This window comes from Anguilla rostrata, chromosome 1 (assembly GCF_018555375.3).
Source record: "Anguilla rostrata isolate EN2019 chromosome 1, ASM1855537v3, whole genome shotgun sequence".
Lineage (NCBI taxonomy): Eukaryota > Metazoa > Chordata > Actinopteri > Anguilliformes > Anguillidae > Anguilla > Anguilla rostrata.
Genome location: NC_057933.1, coordinates 5,415,259 through 5,440,829, shown reverse-complemented (window position 1 = coordinate 5,440,829; position 25,571 = coordinate 5,415,259). Strand labels below are relative to the sequence as shown.

The window sequence follows — 25,571 nt, the reverse complement described above, 5'->3', positions numbered from 1 at the left end:
CCCGTCTCCGGTTTCTCACCTCCTTTTTGTTTGCTTTTTTGTCGCCGTTCCGTTTCTCGTGCAAATTACACCTCCGCCATGTTAAGTGTCCTGCAGTGAACTGTGTAGCGTGTTCGCACCTTTAAGGCAAGAGGCGCATGCTTGCAGTTTGTTTTTTGTTTTTTTGGGCAGTTGCGAAAAGGAACGCTCAGTTCCCGCGAGTGTGCAGAACAGCATCCCCTCCCTATGCAGCGAGCGAGCGCGCGCACGTGACTGCTCCGGTTTAACGGGCTGTGAGATTAACGCGCAGGAATACATACACTGTAATCTAGGTCAGGGAGCTAAACTTAAAACGATACACAGTGCCTTCGTCTGGAGGGATGAGGGTCGTCTGGAACCTCGCGCCGCTCCGTAATAACAGCTTGATGACGTGGGTCATCGTGGGTGATCACCTTCCACCTCTGAAGTTTGCCTGCTCTGTGTTACTGAGGATTTCATCTGTTAAATCCTCCAGGGGTCGCGTGCTTTATCACGTGCATTCAAATTTGAACAACGGGTACTCACTATAATGGTCGTAAAACGTAACATGTTTTATATATAGACGAGAGGTGTTCGCTTTTGCATACTCTCACTCCAACACAATGAGCCAAACGGTACATGTCGAATAAACTCATTGGTTGTGGTGGCGTTTTAATTGGTAATTGATTTCCCCAGAGGTTCACGGTTCTTTTATATGTGTGTTATAGAAAGATCACGATTAGACTGAATGGGGGGTTTTGGGTGATGTTGTCACGGTGATTAGGCGGAATGGGGCATTGTTTGATGTTGTCATGGCGATTAGAGTGAATGAGGGTTTGGTTGACTTCGCCCCAGAGTAGCCCTAATGTCATTGAAATATACTGCAAGATGTGGCATCACTTCACAATATATGGGCAAATATATGAATGATTGTCACTTTCAGATATTGCAATAGATTTGGCAATGGGTGTTGCTGTGAAATGTGTTTATTATATATTTCCAAAAAATTGCAATATATTTCTGTATGTTCCATTTCTGCAAGGGAAGAAATACGGTTTGTTGGAAAGGTTCCCTTCTTTATCAGTTGACTTATTCATGAAAATGCTATAGTTGCGATTCTTCACTCTAAATATTACTAAAATTAACGATGTTACCATCTCGGGATTCAGTTTAAATCTGGCATTTACACACCTCACGAAAAGCAACATTCAAAAAAAAAGGCCAAGAAGTACTATTACTGGAGCAGCACGCTCAACCCTTCCTGGCACCCCCAGTGCGTCACCCTGCTGAGTACACCCAGTCTGGAATTCCGGGTTTACACCTGCGATCCTCGAACGAACCCGTCCGCGTTTTACGTTACGTTATGTTAAGTTACGCTCCTGCGAAGTGTCGTACGTGCCTGCACGTACATATGACGAGAGAGACCGCACAATCTCCCCTCATTTTATGATCACCGGTGACAAACAAAGGTGGCCTTTCACAGAAAAAGGCGAATTTCGACGGTTCTGGGGGTAATTACAGGTTGTTGCGTTCATCCCAAACCCGACACCCCCCACTTAACCCTGACCTTAACCCTAAAGTGCAACCTCAAGCCAAACCACAACATCGTTTGTATGTCTTAAGGGGCAACTGCAAAGTAGCTTGACAGTACTACTTTGCAGTTGCAAGAAACACAGTATTTACTTGCCCCTGTTGCTAATTACTGTGCATTTACAACATGCACTTTTCCACTGTAAAGCGTGAACAAGAATTAATCCATTGGTTTGCTCAGTTCTTTGGCTGGGGAGTCTCCAGTACGGGGGAGAAGGGACTCCTATGTGCTGCGTTTCCGCTGTACCGACGCAGCGTCGGTACACCTTGAATCGGCTGCGCGTGCGGACTTCGTGGCCTGGTTCCGCGGGACGCACGTCGACGGGCGCTGTGCCGCGACGCAGACTGGAAACGCTTCAGCACCTTGCCGAACCCAGAAGACGCTCGGCCGGACAGGCACGTTAGAGGCCATTTTTGACTTCACTGAGCGCAGCTGGGAAGATTTTTGCCCTTTTATGGTTATTTGTGTCCACCGTCATCCCAAATCTCTATTGCCTCACTTTTTGACTGGGTTTTATTATTATGATTATTATTATGATTATTATTATTATTAATAATAATAATAATAATAATAATATTTTTGTTGTTGTTGTTGTATTTGTTGCTGTTGTTGTTGTCGTTTCTCTGGGCCAATATTGATATTAATCTGAGAACAGGCCTTGCAAAAGGACTAGCCTTCTGGACCGAGGGTGCACCTGAAGGTTAAGCTGATTCACATTAATTTTAGATAAGCTCACACCCTGTGAGACAAATAGGCTTACGAGTAGCACGGCGCGGAATCCCCTGAATGAAGTTGTTCCGGCGTTTTGTGTGTGCCACGCGCGCACGCTGGCGAGCAGGCCAACTGACTGTCGGCGCCGAATGTCTGTCCCCCAGCGTTCTGAAAATCGACACCTTACAGTGGTCCTTACAGGCGCCAAACATTTTTAATTCTTTTAACAGCTGACCTTCATCTTCAACACAGCCACAACTAACAATGGCGAAGTTTATCTCCATCCGTCAATACGCTTATCTAGCGCAGTTTACGAGAACACTGAGGGTGGGGGGGTGGGGGGTGGGGGGTCTGGCATTAGGAATGTTGGGGGAAGTGGCATGTGGAAGCACTGCAGTTTTGGCCCCGCTGTTTGGGTACATGAAATTGTTTTCGCCTGAATTTACAGCACCTGGGAGATGTAGTCACTTGCACTACAGCAGAGTTTAGTTCCTGAGTGCATCACGTAGAGGCCGGCACTGTTTGTTTGCTGCCTGGGATGGACATTAGCGGAAGCCCTTCAATCTGATTTAATCTGGTCACTGAATAAATAGAGACTTTCGGCACAGCCGTTTCTTTGAAATCACTTTTGCATCTGTTGTGATGATAGGCTATTGGAAACACCAACTGTGCTCCACACGGTCTGTCAACTAGATTACATCAGATTAATATCCATTTTATTTCTTTTTTTTTCAGTCATCTCAGATGAAAGATTATAGGCCTATTGATGTTCACAAGTTTGACACCAGACGCTACTCATACAGGCTTCTTACCATCTACTCATTATTTTTGGGTAAAAATTTTGCTTTGATTGGGTCTGCAGTCCTTTCTTTAAAAATATAATTAATAACAATACATTTTTTAATCACACCAAACGCTTCAAAAGTACACAGATGATTGTTTTCTGTTTGTTTTCATTTCTCATTTTTACACTGCAATATGCCCATGACCCGCGTCCTATTCGATGAGCTGTATTGTAGCGATAGCTGAGTGGCATCATCATAATACTCAATGCGTCATAAACGACCTTTATTTGTACCTGACACAAACACTATCCTGTCTCTGTAGTGCCAGGATAACACATACTACCGTACACTACTTACTATTAATGTAGGCTACACAGTACATTCACGCACTGTGCTTGCCTATTTGCTAATGAAAATGCTTATTGCACTGATGCATGCCGGTAATGTCCGATTAGCACGGGTTTCTTTTTGTTCCGCTGCGCTATTTTAGGAAGCGATCGATAATGGTTACGACGTCCACCCCTGCGCTGATGCGCCTGACATCCTGCACCTAATTCTGTTTTCTTGCTTAAAGGGGAGATCATAACTCCGCCAGACGCTGCGGTGACGTTCGAGACAGCGAGGGCCCGCGTCAGCCTCCGCCTTTAGCGGCACGCGGTACTATTCCTTCTCCACCGGCTCGGCTGTGATGCTAATCCGGTGCTAGGCAGTGGCGTACGGTGATGTGTGTACAAGCCCAGCTGCGACGCACCCGGAGCTCTTGTACCTTATCTTCTCCAGAAGTAACGCAGAACATACATAAAGTCAAAGTGTCATAAAAAAATCAAAATATGGCTGTATATATATTATTTTTATTATTATTATTATTATTATTATTATTATTATTATTATTATTATATGGAAATATATACTAATAATAATAATGATAAATCAGCAGCATCATCATCGTCATTTTAAAACATTTGATCATGAACGCATCACTGACCGAAATGAAATGAAGATGTGCCAGGAGTAAACCTGGGAGAATTTAGCTATTGTTGACATGTATAAACATTTTTTTAAAACGTATAATGCCAACGTATGCTTTTTTTCTGTGCGTGATCCTTTGACTCTGCCCTCTGACGTCCAGTTTTACATATCCGAGCTAGAGGTCATCTTTTTTTCGCGAATCGCTCCACATTCCTGCAATGCCTCGCATTTCCCGCCTTGGGCTTGGAATGAATGGACGACCTGTCCCGGCCGGAACTCGATGCACGAGCCTTTGGGTGTATCCTGCGTCGCGGAGCCAGTCGCTCTTAAATCAGAGAAGAGCCGATCCGATTCGCCGCTCTCAATGCACTTCACTGACACTGTAGGTCATTTCCCGGCCCACTTCTTTGCCGAAAATACCTCGAGGGGGGCAATTGTTTCCCACTACAATTTGCGCACTGCTGCACGGAATACGTTTGAGCGGTTTAAAAAAAAAAATTAAAAAAAAAAAAACAGTGTAGCAGTTTCTATTTTTAAAACAATTGTCTGACTAATGAAAGCGGTGGCGGCTGAGGCAGCGGTCCAAATTCTACTATTCTCAACGTGTCAGAGAAAAAAAAAATGTTAAGAACAAGTGCTTCCAATGACAACAATTCCTACACAGAAGCCTTACGCTCACACTGGAAATACGATATCTAAGAAAGTACGCGATGAATGCGCCCACTAGAAAAGTTTGGGATGATGAAACGCATAACTTTTATTACCGTTAGTGCTAATTGTTTATTTCCGATGTTAATTAAATATGTACATATGCCGACATATCCATTATTCCCTATATTATGTGTCAAACAATATACTGAGTCACGATGCTAGCAGTTGACACATCCACAAGTCTAAATAATTGTTTGATTGATGGTAGGGCAATTGAGTCCGGTACTCTAATCACTACACCACACCACGCGATTTATGCCTTTATAAGGCGCAAATTCTATTGACGCAAGGCGAGCTGCTGCTGGCTATCAAATTCGCTGCAGAAATCCAGATAAATAAATCAACATGTCAACACATAAATAAATTTTTTTTCAAGGGAAGCGTAAACCGTCCATTACGTCAGAGCTCCACACCTGGCAGCCTCGGTAGGTTGCTTATGGCCGGTGGTTTCCGCGCCTCGCCCCTCATCAGCCCCTCGAGACAAACAGTGGAGCACTTCAGCCCCGCGCCCTTTCATGTGCGCGTGCTCTCGCAACTGCGAACGTGTCTGTTTCCACAAAGTCTCAGATCAAGCCTCGTTGTTCTGACTGGAAGTCCTGTTGCTAAGTTGAATTTAAGAAACCACACTGGAAAATGTGAGGGATGACTTCTGATTTTTATTTTTTTTTAAACGTATAACGAAAGCGCAAGGCAGGTGATTTATGTTTCAAGGAAATGGTGGGACTTTGACCCAAAGGAGCCACTACAAGCACAAAGACGTTTCCACAAGTACCTGTGTTGTTATTTTTCCATAACCTATTACAGTAAATGACAGAGGAATCCAGAAGGCCATACGTTCTGTCTCCCACGAACTTCTTATAGAAGTTTTTAAGGAACAAATTTACGTCGAAGTGTTATCCACATAAACAATAACATGACAGCAGGTAGATGATAGCAGTTATGACGACAGATAGTTGTCATGCCATTGAATACAAAGTAGCTATAATTTCAGTGTAACTCCAGTACTTAATACGACTTAGCCCTTGGTCAGATGCTGATCCATTTAATGCGCAGTTTTGGCATAGGTAGGCGAAACAAACGGTCTTAGTGTATATGTAAATTGCCAATTCTGGCATTCAGGCTTAAAATAGGAACCATGGAAGATTGGATTTTGGTTAATACGGCGTTTATTATCTACAATATGTCACAATCTGGGCTTTGTGCCTACACTGATACTTGGAATATTCATCAAACGGTGTCTTAATTAACCTATATTTCACAAACCGGGCTTTTAAGTGGTTGCTTTATGTAGGTAACTAGTAATCCGTGCGTTTGGTTTCAGGAACTATTGCTTTTTTCTGTTGTGCTTGTTATTTAATGTGACATTGTTTAGATATCTATCAAATTACAGAATAACTGTTTTACAGATATTATCTGAAACGCTATATAATTTTTATTTTTTTAAATCAAGTCGAAGATTCTCAGATCACTGTTTTTGACAATTGTTAATGTGTGCGTCGCGTTCCGATCCAGGGTCTCTCTCCGCGTTTACAGCAACAATCACAGCACAGCTCGTGCGAGGGAGGAGGGGGGAGACAGCAGCTCTGTATCTAGCGAGCTGTTGAAATGGTCGAGGATTGCCAAAGTGGAAGTTCTTTCCTGATAATCTCTCCGTACTGCTGGCGACATCTATCTGCTCCTCGGGCTACAGATATGGACAGGAATTTAAATCGTAAAGCTCCGGAAAACTTCAAAGAAGAATAATCTCTCTCTCTCTCTCTCTCTCTCTCGCTGCAGCCCGCAGAAATAAGACTTTATTCACACGTAAAAAGCAAATAAAATAAAACAATCTATCAGAATTAAAATGCAGTATAAATCTTAGATGAATATAATGAATTGATTAATCCGCGCATGGTTTTACATTGCTTAAAAGATGCACGGCGTTAATCGATTACTGCAACATTGGGATTATATAAAAGTTAACGGCGTTAAATCGATCGTTCTCAATTGCATTCTGTTGTCTGTATGGATCAGAATGTACCGGTGTGCAATCTATCAGACCCTCTTACCCTAGTAGTGAAATGATGTTCTGGGGGTGGGGAGGAAGGGAATCCCTCCATTCTCTGACGTCCCTTTACCTAGGAAACCCACACGCGTGTTCTCTGACGCAACTGCCCATTTTTGGCAACATGCGTCAATGGACAAAACCAAGTGAGCCCGACTCATCAAAGTAGGGGAATACGTGTAGTTCAATTTTAATTTTAACGAAACACAATTGTGATACTTTAAAAAAGAAATGTTACACACAATTAAATACAGGTTGTGTACAAAGTATACACATTTAACGTAAACTATTGAAAGCGTGAAGTGAAACCAGAAGATTAAGTAGTAACCGCACCTCCCCAATACGGGGGTGTTTACGCTCTTTGTGACGTGTCGTTAACATGGGATTGATAAGAAGAGTTGCAGTACAGTATAGTGCCATAGAAGTGAGTCATCCCAACAAGCGGTCGGTAAATTTTTAGAAGAGGAAAAAGCTAGAACTGTTCCAGGGGGACAGAAGCAACTCAAGAAAAAAAAGTGCCGCATCAAAGCGCCTTTTTAAAGTTGAGAACAAAACGCTTGCCTCTGCGTGAGTCATTCGCAAATCGGCAACTCACTGGTGTTCGGAGAGAACCCCGGACTTGGCTTTGGAAAGTAGGTGACTCGGTGACTTTTATTATTTTCAAGTTTGCACTATGATAGCACACCAGTGAAAACGGTTTCAATTACAAGACAACAAGAGAGACGATTCTAAGAAGACAATCATTCAGTTGTTATTGTTTCATACAAATATCGTAAAGTTTACGAACTGACAAAAAGTGCCGCTTACATAGATCGAAATCCTTTCACGGTGTCGGTTTTGATTTTATTTCTGTTGTGCTGAAACGGAATTTCGTATATTTTATACACTTTATTTTTTGGATTTTCGTTTGAATTAACATTTGCTACTCTCGACTAACGTAGAGGGATTCCATTGCCAGTTAACTCAGAAGTGCTGAGCTTTGCACGGAGACGTTGTGAGCGCACCGGAGTTCATATCCTCAACTGAAATCTCCCTCTTTCCTGGATCATGTACCAGGACTACTCTGGGACCTACGATACGTCCTCCCGAGGCAGTAGCATTTCCCCAGCCCAACCAGAGTCCTTCACTAGCGGAAGCAGTACAATCGGCAGCCCGATTTCTACCTCAAGCTACCAGGTAACGTTCCAGGGATTCTTGTTGCACTGAAATCAAGATCCTTCACATTTATTCTCTCTCATTATGTTCCACACCAGACGCACGAGCACTGTCGATTTAAAAACTGCTTTGGACGCATTTTTCTTAGTTTTGTGGGATTGATATTTGTGTGTTAAATAATAAGAGCCCAATGCATTGTTGTGGCATTGCAATTTAAGACTAAAAAATAGAAACAATCACGGATTATATCACTTGAGCCAATTTAGCAGAAAAGCAAAACAGCATACAGTGTCGGTCATTTCAAGTCTAGAACATTAACAGAACTATACACCAATCTACATTAAGTGTTACTCTAGATTATTGAGTAACGTATTTCTTTTAATGTAGCCTACATATTTAGATAAGTCAACAAAATATTGACAGCACTCAAGAAAAACAACAGAAGTATACGTTAGTGCTGTGTTTTGCTCGTGTTCATCAAAGTTTGGCGATCTGTTCGGTGCGGGTTTGGTATGAGGAAAAATGAACAGAAATCGCTGAAATGAGCGATTGATTTAGGGGGCGCTTGTTGTAAACAACTTAACCTGACATAGGGAAATAAAATCACACTTGGTGATATGCATGGTAATTGGAAATAATTCTAAATAATGACTGGAAGGAACATAACGCTTCAGATGTCCGAGCACCATCGGCGGAAGGGTAGCTTCGCGTTCCTTCCCTGGCATAAGTTTCGCAAGCGGTCTAACACAAAAAATGGGACAAGACGAACGGAGCGCGTTGCGTGGACCTCAGTGTGACGGCGCGTGGGTGAAATGCGCAAAGTCGATCTTGCATCAGCAACCCCGTACATATTTACGCCATTAACCCCCAGGGGATACAAAATTATACATTTATTTGAATTGACAAACACCAACTAACCAACGTGGATACATGCAAACTGTTGATAATCTTACGCGAATTCAACTCTTTGGTTCTCAGGGGTAGATAGACGCCGGAACACACTCGCGTGCACCCCTTGAAATGTTGTCTCGTTTGTAACACATCGGATCACCTTAGTTTCTGGAGGAAAAGGCGAAACGGTCTTTAACCCAGTTACATTTTTACCGAACAAGGTTAGCCGTTTAAATTGAAAATGCCTTGCTTCTGCCTACTGGTCGGCGCCTCTTTGCTGCAACATGACTGACGCACTGTACATGTGACAAAATATGGACTGGTGCAAGAAAATGGTAGCCTACGTATGGTGTTCTGCGTATGATTGACACTTGAATTAATTGCGTGTGACTAATCGCATTTTTCAACTCATATAGCCTACATTTGATTTCTGTGAGCGTGGTCTACTACTAAATCTAACAGCACGCCCATTACCAATAACTTCGATAGGTAACTTGTAGCCTAAGTTAAGGACCCGAGAATCCACCGGGAAAAAATTGTAGCAAACTTTCACGGGTCGCTTGGTGTTCCTTTGTTATATTAAAACAGCCGACTGTTCAAAATAAGGAAGGGACTTTCCTCGTCGAAAATCTACCCCGGTACCTTCTCAAAATTCCAACACAATAGCGCCGTAGCTTTAAAAGGGCATTGCTCCTGTGCCACAGATTGTACGTTAATATAGCTCGTTAATATTTTAGGCCAGAAAGAGACATCTAGTGGTCGGGGCATAAATTACAATTGCACACGCTGGAAACGAGTCACACACCGCCCACCTCTCGCTAAAAATACACCGTTAACCGTCAATGACACGGTGTCACAGATAACGTAATCCGGTCCAGTTGTTATGACCCTGAGCCTCAAGAACAGTATATGAGGAGCACACATTATTGTGTGTGCACGTGTGTGTTTATGTGTGTACGTTCGTGTGTTTGTATGTGAATGTATATCTGCGTGTGTGTGAGTGTACATACACATGTGTATGTGTGTGCGTGCCTGTATGTGTGTGTATGTGTGAGACAGGACGTCAGATTTAGCAGCCCTGTGAATTAACTGACGCAAATATGAACCCCCCCCCCACCCCCCATCTCTATTTTGCCTACTTGTGTTCCCCCTTCCCTCACATGTTTCAATGTGAAACCTCTTCTGAACACTACCTGTGCAGACAGCACGTGGTACTTCGACCGCAGACTACAATGGGCTGTCTGTGAGGCCAATGGTTTTAAAAATAATGAAATAATAAGAAGAACAAGAAGCATTTTTTCTTTCTTTCTTTAAAGGTGGAAGTTGTGGCGCTGTGACTCCAAGCTAGAAGAAGCGGTGGGATTATCACAGTGCCCTTTTAAATTCGGCTGTGCCATTTTGGCCAAACTTAAGAGTTAGGGCATGCATACAGAAGACCTGGGTTTCAGGTGCACATGCTGAACCAGCAGGGTGGATGGCGGGGGGCACGGACTCGGTCTCACCTGACGCGGGGCGAGGGGGGCATTGACAGATTTTGGCGCGTGACTTGGTGGCAAGGTGACAGAGAATTAAATCGTTCACCTGATGCCACTCCCTTTTCCCCCTGGGGGCAGTTTGAATGTTCTGGTGTGGAATTTCCTCCAGATGTTCCACTGAACTCTACCTACAATTTTACCTGCCACCTCCCCCCCTTCTCTCATTTCTTTATTACTTTCTGTCTTTCCCCCTAAAGTGATTGTCTCTACTCTACTTTTTAAAACTATTGAAAATGGGGTTTTGGAATTCACATTTTTCTAACTAATGTATACATGTCTGCTGTTTTTTCTTTATTTCTTTTCTTTTAACATACTCAGTTTCCACTTCCATATTTAAAAAAATAAATAAATAAAATTTGAGACCCTGGTGAAATTATGGAGTATTAGCCTAGTTTTGTGCTAAAATCCAGCAGTATACCCACCTTCCAGTCCCAGGAACTGCAAAAAGAAGAAGAAAAAAAAAGAGACAGGGTATAATGCTTGCATGATCAACAGCTTGTTGATCCAGAAACGGGTATTTTAATTTAATTTTAAAAAATCTGCTGAAATTGCTGGCCAGTCGATTTCCGAACTGCTCCACGCGCCTTTTTGTCAAACAGCCTTGCCGGAGGTTGGGACGATCCTCTTAGCCACGTGCTGTCATACACTGAACAATGACACGCAACACTTGAACAAGCTGTCGCGTGCAGTTATAAAATAGTAGACGGGAGGAGTCGTAAGTCATAACGTAACCATGTTCCATCGAAGGAGTGGAAAGGTTAAATTCCGACGACCATTTCTTCACTTAGAATGTAGAATGTCCGTGCAGGAATGTTGGTGACTCAATATGTTGTGTCAGATGTAAACCAAACGTAAACCAGACGTTATGAATTTGAGAAATGTATCGCTCTCTGTCGACAGCCGAAGGATAGGCTATACTCAATGTAGCGTTAATGCCGTCAGTGTGGTGATCTTCAGACTCAAACGTCACCGTGGTGTCACGCAGTGCACATGTATAAGTGCACTTCTTAAACAACAATGTTGGCTACCTTAGTTTTTTCACAAACAAGACTCTATTAAAAGTCGTTTCCAAATGTACCCCAGATGTTTCCAGGCACGCGCGTTTGTTTAGTGCCGTTTGGTAACGACTATAAATTGTTTGGGACACTGTTTGGGCCTGAATATACATTCACAACAATTTCACCAAGACCTTTCACTCAATGTATATTGGCAAAATAAATAAATTGTGGTGTGTGTATTTATTTCCAAATATGTTGTCTTTGCTTTCAAAAACCACACGCGTTTCCCCCCCCGGCATTCTGATCCCAGGCGGTTCACACCCGTGAAGCCAAAATCTGAAGAAAAGAAAAAAAAAAAAAAAGGATTTGACTCATGCCCCTGTTGCCAATCTCATAAACTACGTACGCTGTTTGTTCATTTGGAAGTTTTTATGGAGCGTCAGAAAGTTCCTGGAAGTCTGCATCACGTATTCGTTTTGCAAGGACGCCTTCTGTGGAAACAGAGACGTTTTATATCTCCTGTCGAACGCGGAGGGATTCGTTGTCTGTCGGGACAACTGGCTATGTCCCCAGCTGCGGGGGTAACTACCGGGAAACTACGCATGCCGACCCAGTACGTGCTAGCTCTCACCCCCTTTGTCCAGTTCCTTCAGTCGCGAGGCTTGGCACAGTTCTCAGGTTGATTCAATCTGAGGAACAACACGCGTCTGTTGTGAGGTTGGTTTAAAAAAGGAGGGAATAATTGCATTGCGCAACAACAACAATGTAAACACCAGGCACAGGAAAGCGCAGCAAACAGCTGCGCTGTCATTATGTTCTCGAAAATGAGATAAGCAGACTTCACTGCTATAGCCATCTGCACATTAACGGTCTCTCAGGATAGCCACAAAAATTCAGATCAGAGGTAGGAAGAATGACCAAACATTACTAATTGCCACCAAGGCATGTTATAAAAGTACGGGGTAAAAGTACCTGTTCAGTTTTATTTTATCAGTCAACAACAATAGCTTAGGTTGGGTTTTTATCAGTGTTGAAACTTTCCTCTTCTGTGATCCGCCTGTTTCATATCAGCCTACTGGCGATATCTCCATTTTACCGTAACACCCTCCCCTCCCTGTAGATCAACTTCCCGTCTTTTTTCCCCTGACCGACTAAGGCGAATGCCAGGGAATTTTCATTGCTGCCTTTACTTGGCGCCGGGAATGTGTTGGCGGGGGTCCCCCCCCCTCTTCCCATAGCTAAGTATATTACCCGTTTCCCCGCTTTACTGGAACCGAGTACTTCAGGCTCAGTTGCATTCGGAACATACCGTGACTCAGCGCGTAAATTTGCGTATGATTTAAGCGGCTATTCAAATGCTGTGTGAGATACCCAAGGGCATTGGGCATACAGAACGTGACCAGACAATGCAGTGATGCCGGCTCTTCTCACAGACAAGTTCTCTTCCATTGGAACAAAACTTTAGGGAGAGAGAGAAAGAAGAGTGTGAGAGAGAGAGAGAGAGAGAGAGAGTCTTGTAGTTGTAGGCAGTAGTACTGACAGTACTCAACTTCGGCGACTGTTCCCTGCCACTGAAAACTCCCGACCAGTGTTTAAATGTCACAATATTTCCTCAGTGGGTCTCTTGCTCATATTAGATCCCAGTTACTAAATCTGTGGCGACTTGTAACATTCATCCAAACGTGTCAAACCTGGGGTTCTGTTCCCGGTCTCCTCTGCTGACGAGAATACAGGAAGCCGGCCGTGCAGAATCCCAGAATGCAACGGGACTGCCGAGCAGTGCTTCGGGGGGCGCAGTGCGGGTCGCGGTGTAGTTCCAGCGCTCCGTGGAAAAGTAAACATTCTGACCCTCTTGCTCAATTTTGGAGTTTTCCGCGGCAGTATGACTACCTTTCAGACCAAATATAAACTCTGAACCACCTTCACTGCTTCTGTTCACTTGGGCGATAAACAAAGTGCTTGAGATCAAGAGTCTTTACCAGCCTTCCTTTTTTAGAGCCATCTTATTTCCTCCCATGTGACAATAACCAGTGATTTTCTGAAAAGCAAAATGGATCCATGCCATTTCCTGAAGTCGCTCGGTTCGCAAAGCCCACGTCTAATGTTCGCTCTCTTGTGAAACCCTGTTGCTTCGAAAGTAATTCTTTGTCTGACATCAGACAAACTCGACAATATAAAAGCCTTTTGACAGCATAGCTCTAAAAGGGGGGGGGGGGGGGGGGGTGGCAGCGTGTTGTCTCGGTGGATGGCGAACATGGCGCATCCTGATGAGCGTCATCCATCGCTGCACTGCCCCCCCCCCCCCCCCCAGTTCTGTTGCCCTCAAAGCACTGTTACTCCTAGTCTCACCCTAGTTTATGAGGGCCCTAATGGGTCATAATGGCCCATTAATGATGTCACTCCTGGCTTCGCTGAAAACATCTACATTTCCGCCCGAAGCCGACATGGACAGCACGACTCATGGCATCCATTTAAGGCCCCGGCCTGATAGTAACCCCCACTGGCTTACTGAACGCTGGGGCTTGTTCTTGTTGATTTTTCCAGGGTCCGCCTTTCCAAAGAAGCTTGTCTTTCCACGGAGCACTCTTTGAATGACTGCTTGACCCGTTACATCACTGGTGTTTTTGTGTGTGTGTGTGTTTGTGTGTGTGTTTGTGGAGGTGGGGAGTTTCAGTGTGAGTGTGTTGTGTGCGCGGGGGGGGGGGGGGGGCGTTGACCTTTCCCATGATTGTGTCACACTGCTACTCGGGGGCCGGCATGCAGAACTAGATAGAGGTGATTCACAGGGTTGTAACTAGCGAGGGTGAGAGATTTCGGTGGGGGGGGGGGGACACCGTGAGAAACACTGTTTATCAGGTTAGCCTCCTGATATTGATCAGTCGGTTAGGGGGGGGCAGCGCTCTCCCTCCCAAACAGAACAGGGTTCAAACTCCAGGTGGGAAAGAAGCCAGTGTGGACTAACGGAACGTTCTTCCTCGGTATTGGAATTTCCGTTGCACGCAATGTACAGAGAAACAAGGCAGGTGTCTCACGAAGGGAAAAAAAAAAGTACCGGGGGCAATGAACTCACCATGTGACCCCACCCTCCCCGCCTCTTCCGCAGAAATACAGGGTGGAAATGCCCGGCTCCAACAGTGCCTTCATCCCGACCATAAACGCCATCACCACCAGCCAGGACCTGCAGTGGATGGTGCAGCCCACCGTCATCACCTCCATGTCCAACCCCTACTCCCGCTCGCACCCGTACAGCCTGCCGGTCTCCGGCGGGGCGGGGCTCCTGGGCCACACCGCCCTGGCCCGGCCCGGCGTCATACGTCATACGCTCGGGGACGCGCGCGGGCGCCGCAAGAGGGACGAGCAGGTCGGTACTGATAAGGTACACACTCACACACACACGCACACACACACGCACACACACGCACACACACTCACACACACTCTCACACACACTTACACACTCACACACACTTACACACGCACACGCACACACACACGCACACACACACGCACACACACTCACTCACACACTCACACACACACACACGCACACACACACGCACACACACACACACGCACACGCACGCACACACACACACACACACGCACACACACACACACGCACACACACTCACACACACGCACACACACACACACACACACGCACACACACACACGCACACACACACGCACACACACTCACACACACACACTCACACACACACGCACACACACGCACACGCACACACACACGCACACACACACGCACACACACTCACACACACACGCACACACACTCACACACACTCTCACACACACTTACACACTCATTCATACACACACGCACACGCACTCACACACACTTACACACTCTCTCATACACACGCACACACACACTTACACACTCTCTCATACACAGGCACACACACACGCACACACTTACACACTCTCATACACACGCATACACTCACACACTTACACACTCTCTCATACACACGCACACGCACTCACACACACTCACACACTCTCTCATACACGCGCACACACACTCACACACACTTACACACTCTCTTATACACACACACACTCACACACTTACACACTCTCTCATACACACGCACACACTCACACACTCTCTCATACACACACGCACGCACACACACTTACACACTCATACACACGCACACACACTTACACACTCTCATACACACGCACGCACACTCACACACTTACATACTCTCTCATACACACGCACACACACTTACACACTCTCTCATACACATGCACACACATTCACACACACACACTCTCTCATACACACGCACACACACTCACACACACACTCTCTCATACACACACACACACACTCATATACACACTCATGCACACACACACACCATACACACACACACACACACACACACAGATGCACAGTAGTCACCTCTACAATGCGTTCAAGGGTTTAATTCCAGCCCAGTCCTGGTCTTGTGGGGACTTCCGTGGGCTTGTTTCAGTAGGTCTGAATGTGCTGTAGAGTGCTTGGTGTACACATGCGAGCAGCTGCCAACGTGCAGAGGGAGCTGCCAAAGGGATATGCGCTGCTGTGTCTGTATGGTTTACAGTATATGCTGCTCAAATCCAAACAAACTGCACTGCTGACTCCCGTTATTTATAAAAATTCACATTAGGAATGGGAGCATTTTGGACACGGTGTTCCATGTCAGTGTGGGTGCATGATGTTATAGAAACAGTGCAGTAATTGTATCCTTGCCTTGATGCATGTGGAGAGAGCTCCTCTGTGCGTGTGGGCATGAGTGTATGTGTGTGTGTGTGTGTGTAAGTGTGTGAGTACGTATGTGTGTGTGTGTGAGAGTATGTGTGTGTGTGTGTGTGAGAGAGAGAGAGAGTACGTGTGTGTGTGTGTGTGTGTGTGTGAGAGAGAGAGTACGTGTGTGTGTGTGTGTGTGAGAGAGAGGCGCGAGTCGTGTCTGTGGACTTCTGTGCCGCTGCTCGTGAGAGTGGAAGGGGTGAGGAGAGGAAGCTGCGCGGTGCGTGCCGGAGAGAGCTGACCGACGTGCTGCGGGTGAGTGTCGGAGAGAGAACGTGTGTGTGTGTGTGTGTGTGTGTGTGAGAGAGAGAACGTGTGTGTGTGTGTGTGTGTGTGTGTGAGAGAGAGAGTACGTGTGTGTGTGTGTGAGAGAGAACGCGAGGGTCTGTGTCTGACGGGACCCTCCTTCCTGTGCCCCCAGCTGACTCCAGAGGAGGAGGAGAAGCGGCGGGTGAGGCGCGAGAGGAACAAGCTGGCCGCAGCCAAGTGCCGAAATCGCCGGAGAGAGCTGACCGAGATGCTGCAGGGGGTGAGTGTCCCCCGCCACAGTGCCCCCCGGTGGAGGGGCTGAATGCAGCAGGTCCTCACGTGTCATCATCAGTTTCGTTGTCATCACCACACCGTCCACGCACATGCTCTCTTCCTCACACATGCATATGTACACTCACACAGATGCACACAAACGTGTGTACACACAGACACACATACATTTATGACTGCACACACACACACACACGCCCACATTTACTAACACACACACACACACACACCAACATTTATAACCCCCCACACACATTACTACCACACAACTACACACACACACACACGCATACATTTACACACACACACCACACACACACACACATCACATCACTACCACACACACACACCACGCACACACATACACACACATGCACTTATGACCGCACACACACACACACACACACATGCCCACATTTACTACCACACACACACATTTACTACCACACAACATACACACACACGCATGCACGCACACACACACACACACACACACACACACACCCACACACATCTTTCCAGGCTTCTTTTTGTTTTTATTTGACTTTGGGGATGGGAATTTTGCACACACCAGCAGTCCAGTTTAACTCCTCAGGGCGCATTCCAATGGAGCCCCCCCCGCCCTCACCACCCACACCCCCACCCTCACCACCGCACAATCCACACAGTTTAAAATTTTTTTTTTTTTTACAGTTTTATAGAGAAGCGACTGTAGTCTGCTAGCCTGTTCCCGTCAGGCTGCAGACGGCGAAGGCTCTAATTGAAGTAATTAGCTCTCTTACAGTAACAATCAGTCTGTCAATCGTGAGCCCTGGGGAAGAATGCATTGTGGGGGAGACACGGTGGTGAATGGGAGATATTATGTGATGGTGAACCTCAAGCGCCCCCCCCCCTCCTCTCCCTCCATACGCCCCCCCCCACCCCCCTCAAGCTCTTACCGCAGTGTTTTTCCTAATAAGGCACTGCCACAGTTAAACAAGGAGGGGAATTCTCTCTTTCCTTCTTTCTCTCTCCCTCGCTCTCCCCTCTTTGTCATAAACTGTCTGCCCTCACTTCCTTTTTCCTCATTCTTTCCCTCTCAGGTCAGTGTACTTAGACAGACTGTTGCTTATCTCTCTATTCTAACAACACCCCCCCCCCCCGCACGCTCCCCTCCCTTCCACCCCCCGTCTTGTCCTGTCTGACTTTATTAAATAATTCCTGCGAGGGTGTTTTTTTTTTGTATCTCTTCCCTGTAATCCATTTACCTAGAAAGGCAGGCTACTGCTACAGTAAGTTACGTCACACCATCCAGAGGAGGTGTGGAAACGGCCTGCTGTTTTTCTGCCGTTGTTTCAAGATGTGTTTGCATAAAGGTGTGGCCACCTGCGTGCGGTACAAACTGTTTATTTCAGAAAAGAAAAAAAAAAGGAAAAAAAAAAGTGACATCATGCCTGGTAGCTTGCTTATTGAGGCTTTCTGGGTTATCCCCCCGGGCAGAACTGTGTTTTTCCCAACACTGATGTTTTTTTTAAAGTTGTTTTGCCTTCTAGTTTTCAGCTTCAATTGCTGAGTTTGAACGGCAGTGAACTATTAACTGAAAGATCAATGGTTCACAGTGCCCCCTAGTGGCACAGACAGGAAGGGCGGACAGTTAGTCCTTACCATTTCATGCTCAGCAATTCCTTCATGCTCAGAATGCTACAAATTGGTTTCCGTGACAACGCAAAACTGTAAAAATTGGTCCTTGGGGATTTCACAGCTTTATAGGTGTTCACTGTAATGACAGAGCGTTTGTGAAATGCCAATATCTTTTACTCTATACTACATATCGTGACAAACTAGACTTTCTGTTTCACAATGGACATGCCTATGTGAAACAGGTGATAAATTCTTACAAAACAAAACAGACTGATTGCACTGCGGTTGTACACTTGAGTCCGGTTCTTCACCTGAGCTGCTTGAATGCATATCCAGCTCTATATATGCACCGTATGTTAAAAATGTGCGCTATGCAGGTTGCTCAAGTTCAGGGCTGCCCAACCCTGCTCCTGGAGATTTACCGTCCTGTAGGTTTTCATTTCAACCCTAATCTGGCACACCTAACTCTTCTAATTAGCAGCTCAATGAGCTCACTAGCTGTTGAATGAGGTGTGCTTTGTTACGGTTGGAGTTAAAACCTCCAGAGCAGCAGAGACAGGGTTGGGCAGCCCTGGTCTGGGCGGGAGCGCCAGCTCTAATGGGCGAATGTAAACGCGATGTCTGTGTCCGCGCAGGAAACGGAGAAGCTGGAAGAGGAGAAAGCCGACCTGCAGAAGGAGATCGAGGTGCTGCAGAAGGAGAAGGACAAGCTGGAGTTCATGCTGGTGGCCCACAACCCCGTGTGCAAGCTGCCCCCGGACGAACGCCACCAGGGGGCGCACTCCCAGCAGTGCACACCCCTGTCCCTGTCCATGCGCTCCGGCCTGGTGTCCCGAAATGCCCTGAGCTCCCTGAACCCGGTGGTGGTGAAGCAGGAGCCCCTGGAGGACGACCGGGAGCCCCAGCGGTCCGTCATCAAGCCCATCTGCCTGGGCGGGATGGGGGGCGTGTACGGCTCCGACGGGGACAGCCTCAACACTCCCGTGGTGGCGGCCTCCACCCCGGCCTCCACGCCTAGCGCCGCCAGCCTCATCTTCACCTACCCCAGCATGCTGGAGCCCGAGAGCCCCTCGCCCTCCTCCGAGTCCTGCTCCAAGGCCCACCGCAGGAGCAGCAGCAGCGGGGACCAGTCCTCAGACTCCCTCAACTCCCCGACCCTGCTGGCCCTCTGAGCGCCACGCCCGTCCCCGCCTCCTACCCACCCCCCTCGTCCTGTACCCAGGAAGGGCCCCCCAAGGGCCCGACTTCTCCAACGGCGCCCAGAGGCCGGACTCTATAAGGACTCTTGTGATGTCATGTCGTTCAACAGGAAGCGCCGGGGAGTTCGACAGTCGCCGTTCAAAACCCAATGCTCTCGCCAAACTACAAATCCCATCATCCCCTGCAGTCTGATCAGACCGTAAAACCCTGAAGGGCTAAGGTGTTTTTTTTCTGTTTTGTTTTGTTCTTTATTTTCCTGCCAATTCAGTGTGTTTTTTTTATATTTGTGTGTGTGTGTGTGTGTGTGTGTGTGCGCACGCACCCACACCACCCCCCACTCCATCCTATTCCCCTCTCCCAGCTCCACTGTGGCAACTTGTGGTCTCCAACGCATTCAGCAAAATGGCGACTGGAACGGAGGAAGGGAGGAGAGGTTGGAGGGCAGAAAGATCTAGAAGGAGAAAGAACACAATCCTTCCTCCCTCCCTCTGTTCATTTCTCTACCGTGCTTTCCCGAATGCAAAACAATACAAGTATTAGCCCGACTACAGGTACTGCTACTGACTTTACCTTCAGCTGAAGGTGCGCAAAAGAGCCCATTTCCCGCCCACTGCTCGGGACTTTTTGGGGAGGGGAGGGGAGGGGGTAGATGATGTCAGCACAGTGTGGGCCCCCCCCCTCTCGGAAACTGGACACTACATGGGGGGGGGGGGAGGACCGACGTGTTCGCAACCACCTGAAACGTTGTAATTTTTATCTTTTAAAAAACTTTAAAAACTGTATTTATGACCTCCCCGAGTCGGTTTCGCGATCTGATCGTTTGTTTTGTGTTCTGCTGGTGTCGTTTCGTTTCTCTTGATCCTTGTCTTGGCTCCTGTGAGGTGATTTGGGGTGGGGGGGACTGGGAGGGAGGTGGGGGTCAATGGAATAACCTCCAGTTTGCAGTATAAGAAAGGAGAAAAGCCAGATCTTTTTTAATGCCTACTGTTGCAGCACATTGCTTTCTGTAACTCTTTCAGAGCTGGGTATAGATTTGGGTAGGGATGGGTATTTACAACTGTTTGTACAAAAGGGGAGGGGCTTTTTTGCTACTTAAACGTCAGGGACTCAGAATCTGTCTTTGTATTTGTATTTTTAGACCCCTGACTTAACATGAGCATTATGAAACACAATGTGTATAAAAAAATATATGTATATGTAATGCAAGTGTCTCGTTTAAGAGGTGAAAGGTCCTTGATTTTGATGGGTTGTCCCCGTACTAATGAGGGCAGTGAACGAAACAATGAATACTGGAGACACTGGCACTGCCGTCAAGAAAGCAATGTGTCGGTTCATTGTCCTTTTCTGTGGCGTTTTTATATATTTCCGTGCCACACGAGGTATAGACAACCACGCCAACCTAAAAAGGGGAAGCCATACTAGTTTTCTTACCGGGGCCATGTTTGCTGAATAAGTGATAAATATGAACTGCATCTCAGCCATAGAGCGTATCCTGTTGACACGAGTTCACCCGCGTAGCGGCTTCGTCTGCTGCAGAAGGGTATAGACGCACTTTCTGTTTGTATGCGTGCGCGTGAGCTTGTCCGTGTGTGTGTGAGAATGCGTGTTGTGAAACTTGGACTTAAAATGGGAAAGTGAGGTATCTCCCACAACAGCTGGTCTGAGAAGGATTGCAGCGAAGGCGAAACAATAAGGCCTATACTCTGTAAGCGTATGCACTGAGACGCACGCGCATTTCAAGCGTATCGCTATCATACAAACCCGGTTTCGGTTTTCACGTGGTTTGGTCTGGGTGATATTTTTTTGTGTGTGTCTTTTTTTTAATAGGGAAGGGGGAATTCTTTGATATCAAGCACTGAAAAGGATACAATTGCAATATCGTGCGGACAAACTGTTTACTTAAAAACATTCCTCAGAAGCGTGGGAGACTTAAAATAAAAAATAAAAAATAAAAAACTTTCCTGGGACGTTTGGGAGCCTCACCCCCCCCCCCCCCCCTCTCGGTGAGATGGTGTAACGGAAGGTGGACTGAGGTCTTTGTTGTGCTGGGTGCAGCAAATTGACTTTGGAGAAATCGCTGCTGCTGTTGTTGCTGAAGTGTCTTGACTCGCATTGAAGGATTACCTGTTTGTTTGCGCCGGAAACCTCGGTCAGTCTTAACAAAGACGGGCGCGTGTGTTTGTGACGAGTTTCCAAACACACCGCGTCCCCTCATTTTTAGCCCAACACACGGAGAGGAGGACTGCAAAGCAACAAACAACATACCAAAAAAATCAAATAGATCACCGTTGGAGGGCGTCTCAACCTGTCTGTCGAGTCTTTCGGTCCCGTAGGAACTCGTAGGAAAGCCATCGCACCTGTAGATCTACGCGTCTTCAAGCTTCTCGTTTCTCTTTTCTTACTTTACAAATGCTTTAACTATTTAAAAAATGAAAAAAAAAAAAACAAACAAAAAAAAAAACAGCAATATGTATGGCAGTGTTTCATTTCGTAATTTAATTAAATAAAACAAAAGTCTTAAAAAAAAACCCCTTCTGTTCTGGATAAGTGTATTTTTGCTCGTTCAAAAGTGATGTGACGGTGTGTCGGTCAGTGAGAATTACGGTTTCTTAAGGTTGTCAGTGGAACCTCTGATGCCCTCTCTGTGTTCCGAGCTAAATGCACCGTTTGTCCCACAATGCCAAACACCGCGGTTCGCCAAGCCTGTCCCAAAACGAGGCACAGACACACCCCTGAATTTCTTCTCCCTCCCCACGGGCACTGACAGGGCAAAAGTGAATCTCTAGAGCCGGGCTCGCCCCACCCTGTTCCTGGAGATCTACCGTCCTGTAGGTTTTCAATCCAACCCCATCAAAGCACACCTCACTCAACAGCTAGAGAGCTTGTTGAGCTGCTAATTAGTGCAATCAGGTGTGCCAGATTAGGGTTTAAATGAAAACCTACAGGATGGTAGATCTCCAGGAACAGGACAGGGGAAGCGCTGATTTACCTGGTACAAAACACAAGGAAGACATTTCTTCAGTATGGTTAGGGACATGTCTGTGATTCATGGACAAGATAGATTTCTGTCACTTCTTTTAAATGGTTGCCGTGGTCACCACAGCCAAGGTTCTTTTTTCTATGGTTGCTGTGGTCACCACCGTCAAAGTTCTTTCTGGCTGTCTCTCCCATAAAGGAAGCAGTTTGAAAGTTGCCTTCAAAGGAAAGAGATCTGACTAAGCAATGATGTGCCATTTTCACTCAAAGGATGTGGGCAGTTAAAAAAGCTTTTTCAAAAATGTGTATACCAGGCTGTGGTCACTTGTGTCCTGTTATCTTACACAACCATTTCATAACGTATGGCTTGTAATTAACTGCACCTGCACACACAAACTAAAAGGCCAAAAGGCAATGGAATTGGCAATGGTCAAAAGGCAATGGAATTGATGTGATTCAGCACTTTTGTGAAAAACCTTGGTCTCACTTGTTCACGGGTCTAATTGCACAATTGGAGTCAACATCTAAATGGAAAAGGTGAGACCGTTGGTTTATTTCTTGCCCTGAATGTGCCAAGGAGACTCTTACCCTTATCCACAGATCCTCTGAGCTATTTTCCACAATGAGAAGAACACAGTCCCAGAATGCACTGCCCACACCCAACCCTGCCCCTCCCCTCCCCTATGCTCTGACCACCAATGTCAACCTTTCCATTATTTTTGTCTGTGCTGAACTGGAAACATGAGATACTAAGGCTTGATTGGCAGTCGGTAGTTAAGGACAACGGTGCATTTGGCAAATGTATCCTGTCAGTGAATTGCAGGCAGTGATTCTGCAGCTCCTTATATTTTCAATATTCCATTTCTTTACTTTTCCCGGTTTGATGTGTGTATGCGTGTACTTGTGAGTGTGTGCGTGTGCGTGTGTGTGTGTGTGTGTGTGTTTAAAATAATTTGAAACATTGGAATTGTTTCCCTTTAAATATGTTCTGTACATGAAATCTCTTTTTGTCTGTTATGCTTTGTTATTGCTTTGTTTTGTAATAAATGATCAAAAAGCAGTATTCTTTGTTGTGGTCTGATGTGTGTTTTTTGACTGTCTCACAACCTCATGGCTGTTCTTTTTTCAGAAAATATAAAAAAAATAGAAAATAGTTTGCGCTCGTGTCGAACAGTCCAAAAAAATCAAGTCTTTTAGTTAAGTGCGTAAGCTAAATGCATATAAGATGCGATATAGAAAATGCTTGCACACTGATATTAAACGAAGGAATGTCCACACTGAGGTTCAAGGATGCAAAAATCTTCTCAGAGAGTTCTTTTATCAGGGCATGACTTCTGTCTTTAGCGAACATGGAGTAGCCCAAAAATTTGTACAAAACTTTCATCCCATCGATAATCAGGTTTAAAAGCTTTGAAATTAAGAGTTAACTGTGACCTGAAGCAGAACAGGGGTGTCAGACTGCAGGGCCACAGTGCCTGCAGGTTTAACTCTGGTCCTAGACGGGTGCAGTGCCTGCAGGTTGCAGGTTTAACTCCGGTCCTGGATGGCCGCAGTGTCTGCCGGTTTAAATCCAGTCCTGGAGGGCCACAGTGACCTTTGTTGTAGGAGGTAGCTCAGGAGGTAAGAGCGGTTGTCTAGCAGTCGGAGGGTTGCCGGTTCGATCCCCCACCCTGGGCGTGTCGAAGTGTCCCTGAGCAAGACACCTAACCCCTAAATGAATGAGAGGCATCAATTGTAAAGCACTTTGGATAAAAGCGCTATATAAATGCAGTCTATTTACCATTTAAAGACTACAACTTGCATGAGCAACACGTGGCATACTCTTGTGATCATTAAACTGGATTCAAACTGAAGTGTGGCTACTTTTCAAGTGCTCTTGAACTAATTCCAAAGAGTGTTTATTATTAGTACTCATAAATCACCAGGGAGCATGGCTTCAAGCTATTCCCCTTGTTAATAAAAACTGGGTTCTGAGTAATAGTCGTGCACTTGCTGTGGTTGAGGTTTAATAATTGACTTTAGTTGCACATACACATTTTAGCCACCAGATGACAATATTGGTGTAAATTTTGTTATTCCAGCCTGGGCCTGAGACCCAGCACAAAGAGGACAAAGTACTGGTAATACCTCCTGCCTAACATTGCAGTTATCCAATTAAATTTCATCAGCTTATGCGATTGACTATGAGTTTGCCTATTAATCTATTATCAGTCCTATGTTAACTTATATAAAAATGAGTATGAATGTATGTTGTTTAAATACACCTAATTGTTGTTTGGGAGCATTAAGGAAAACAGTGAATTTGAAAAAACAAAAACAGTGAGACAGTTAGCTGATTCCCACTTCATATAAAAAGTTGAAAATTCACATCGACACCGAATGACATACAATGCAGATGTACTGTAAAGTTGAATTAAAATAACTTATTTATCTTAAATTCATTTGCCAGCAATGGCCTGTGAAGTATAAGGCTATTTGTCTCTCTTTTTTTTTTGTAGCAACTGACAGTCAAAGGGTGAATAAATCTGTACCAAAAACCAGTATCATAGCTGCAGGTGTAGACCCCTGAAATGGTTTCCTTTAATCAGAAAAAGACTTCTCCTCCTCCTCATCGTCCCTTCGAAGCAGGGTGTACAGGGCGGGAGAAAGATCACACTTTTTTTTAAAACCACTGTCAGAAGACATTGATTAACTGACTGTTTTTCTGTAGTAGTACGGGGAATTATTCCCTGGGTACACTTCATCCACAGCATTTCTATTGGTTGACAGGCTGGGTGGTCTGTTGACAATAAAATACAGTAGGTGAGAGGTCAAAGTGGGCTGTCATTGGTTCATTGGTGCGTTGACCACCTCTGAGAAGTTACAACTGCCACTCAAAAGGGGGGGGGGGGCAATGGCACAGCCAGACAAAGATACAAGCATAATCCTTGCATTCATAAAAATGATTGACACACGCTATATGCTACGCCAGAGCTAAGCCTGACCACACAAAGTTTACTGTGTGCTGGTATTGCATCCCATCC

The 25,571-nt window shown here is 45.7% G+C and overlaps 2 protein-coding genes across 4 annotated transcripts in view; both read left to right on the top strand.

The window, feature by feature from the left end:
• LOC135239354 (molybdenum cofactor biosynthesis protein 1-like) overlaps positions 1 to 25,571 on the top strand; it is a 50,821-nt gene that overhangs the window by 511 nt on the left and 24,739 nt on the right. The gene's annotated exons all lie outside the window — the stretch shown is intronic.
• On the top strand, positions 7,208 to 23,616 carry fosl2 (FOS like 2, AP-1 transcription factor subunit). Of its 3 annotated transcripts, XM_064302482.1 has the most exons (5): positions 7,208 to 7,440; positions 7,865 to 7,984; positions 14,491 to 14,763; positions 16,634 to 16,741; positions 19,008 to 23,616. In XM_064302482.1, the coding sequence occupies exons 3-5, from the start codon at positions 14,506 to 14,508 to the stop codon at positions 19,542 to 19,544; spliced, it is 903 nt and encodes a 300-aa protein (XP_064158552.1). In that variant the 5' UTR covers positions 7,208 to 7,440; positions 7,865 to 7,984; positions 14,491 to 14,505; the 3' UTR covers positions 19,545 to 23,616. The 3 variants fall into 3 exon arrangements, with proteins under 3 accessions (XP_064158552.1, XP_064158475.1, XP_064158395.1); XM_064302405.1 differs by having other exon boundaries at positions 7,208 to 7,984; positions 14,491 to 14,748; XM_064302325.1 differs by having other exon boundaries at positions 7,208 to 7,984.

What these genes read in the sequence shown, in the direction of transcription:
- fosl2 (XM_064302325.1), top strand. Translation starts at nt 7,856, where the DNA reads ATGTACCAGGACTACTCTGGGACCTACGATACGTCCTCCCGAGGCAGT. An exon ending in TTTCTACCTCAAGCTACCAG is followed by an intron (nt 7,985 to 14,490) that starts GTAACGTTCCAG and finishes CCTCTTCCGCAG; the next exon opens with AAATACAGGGTGGAAATGCC. An exon ending in AGCAGGTCGGTACTGATAAG is followed by an intron (nt 14,764 to 16,633) that starts GTACACACTCAC and finishes CTGTGCCCCCAG; the next exon opens with CTGACTCCAGAGGAGGAGGA.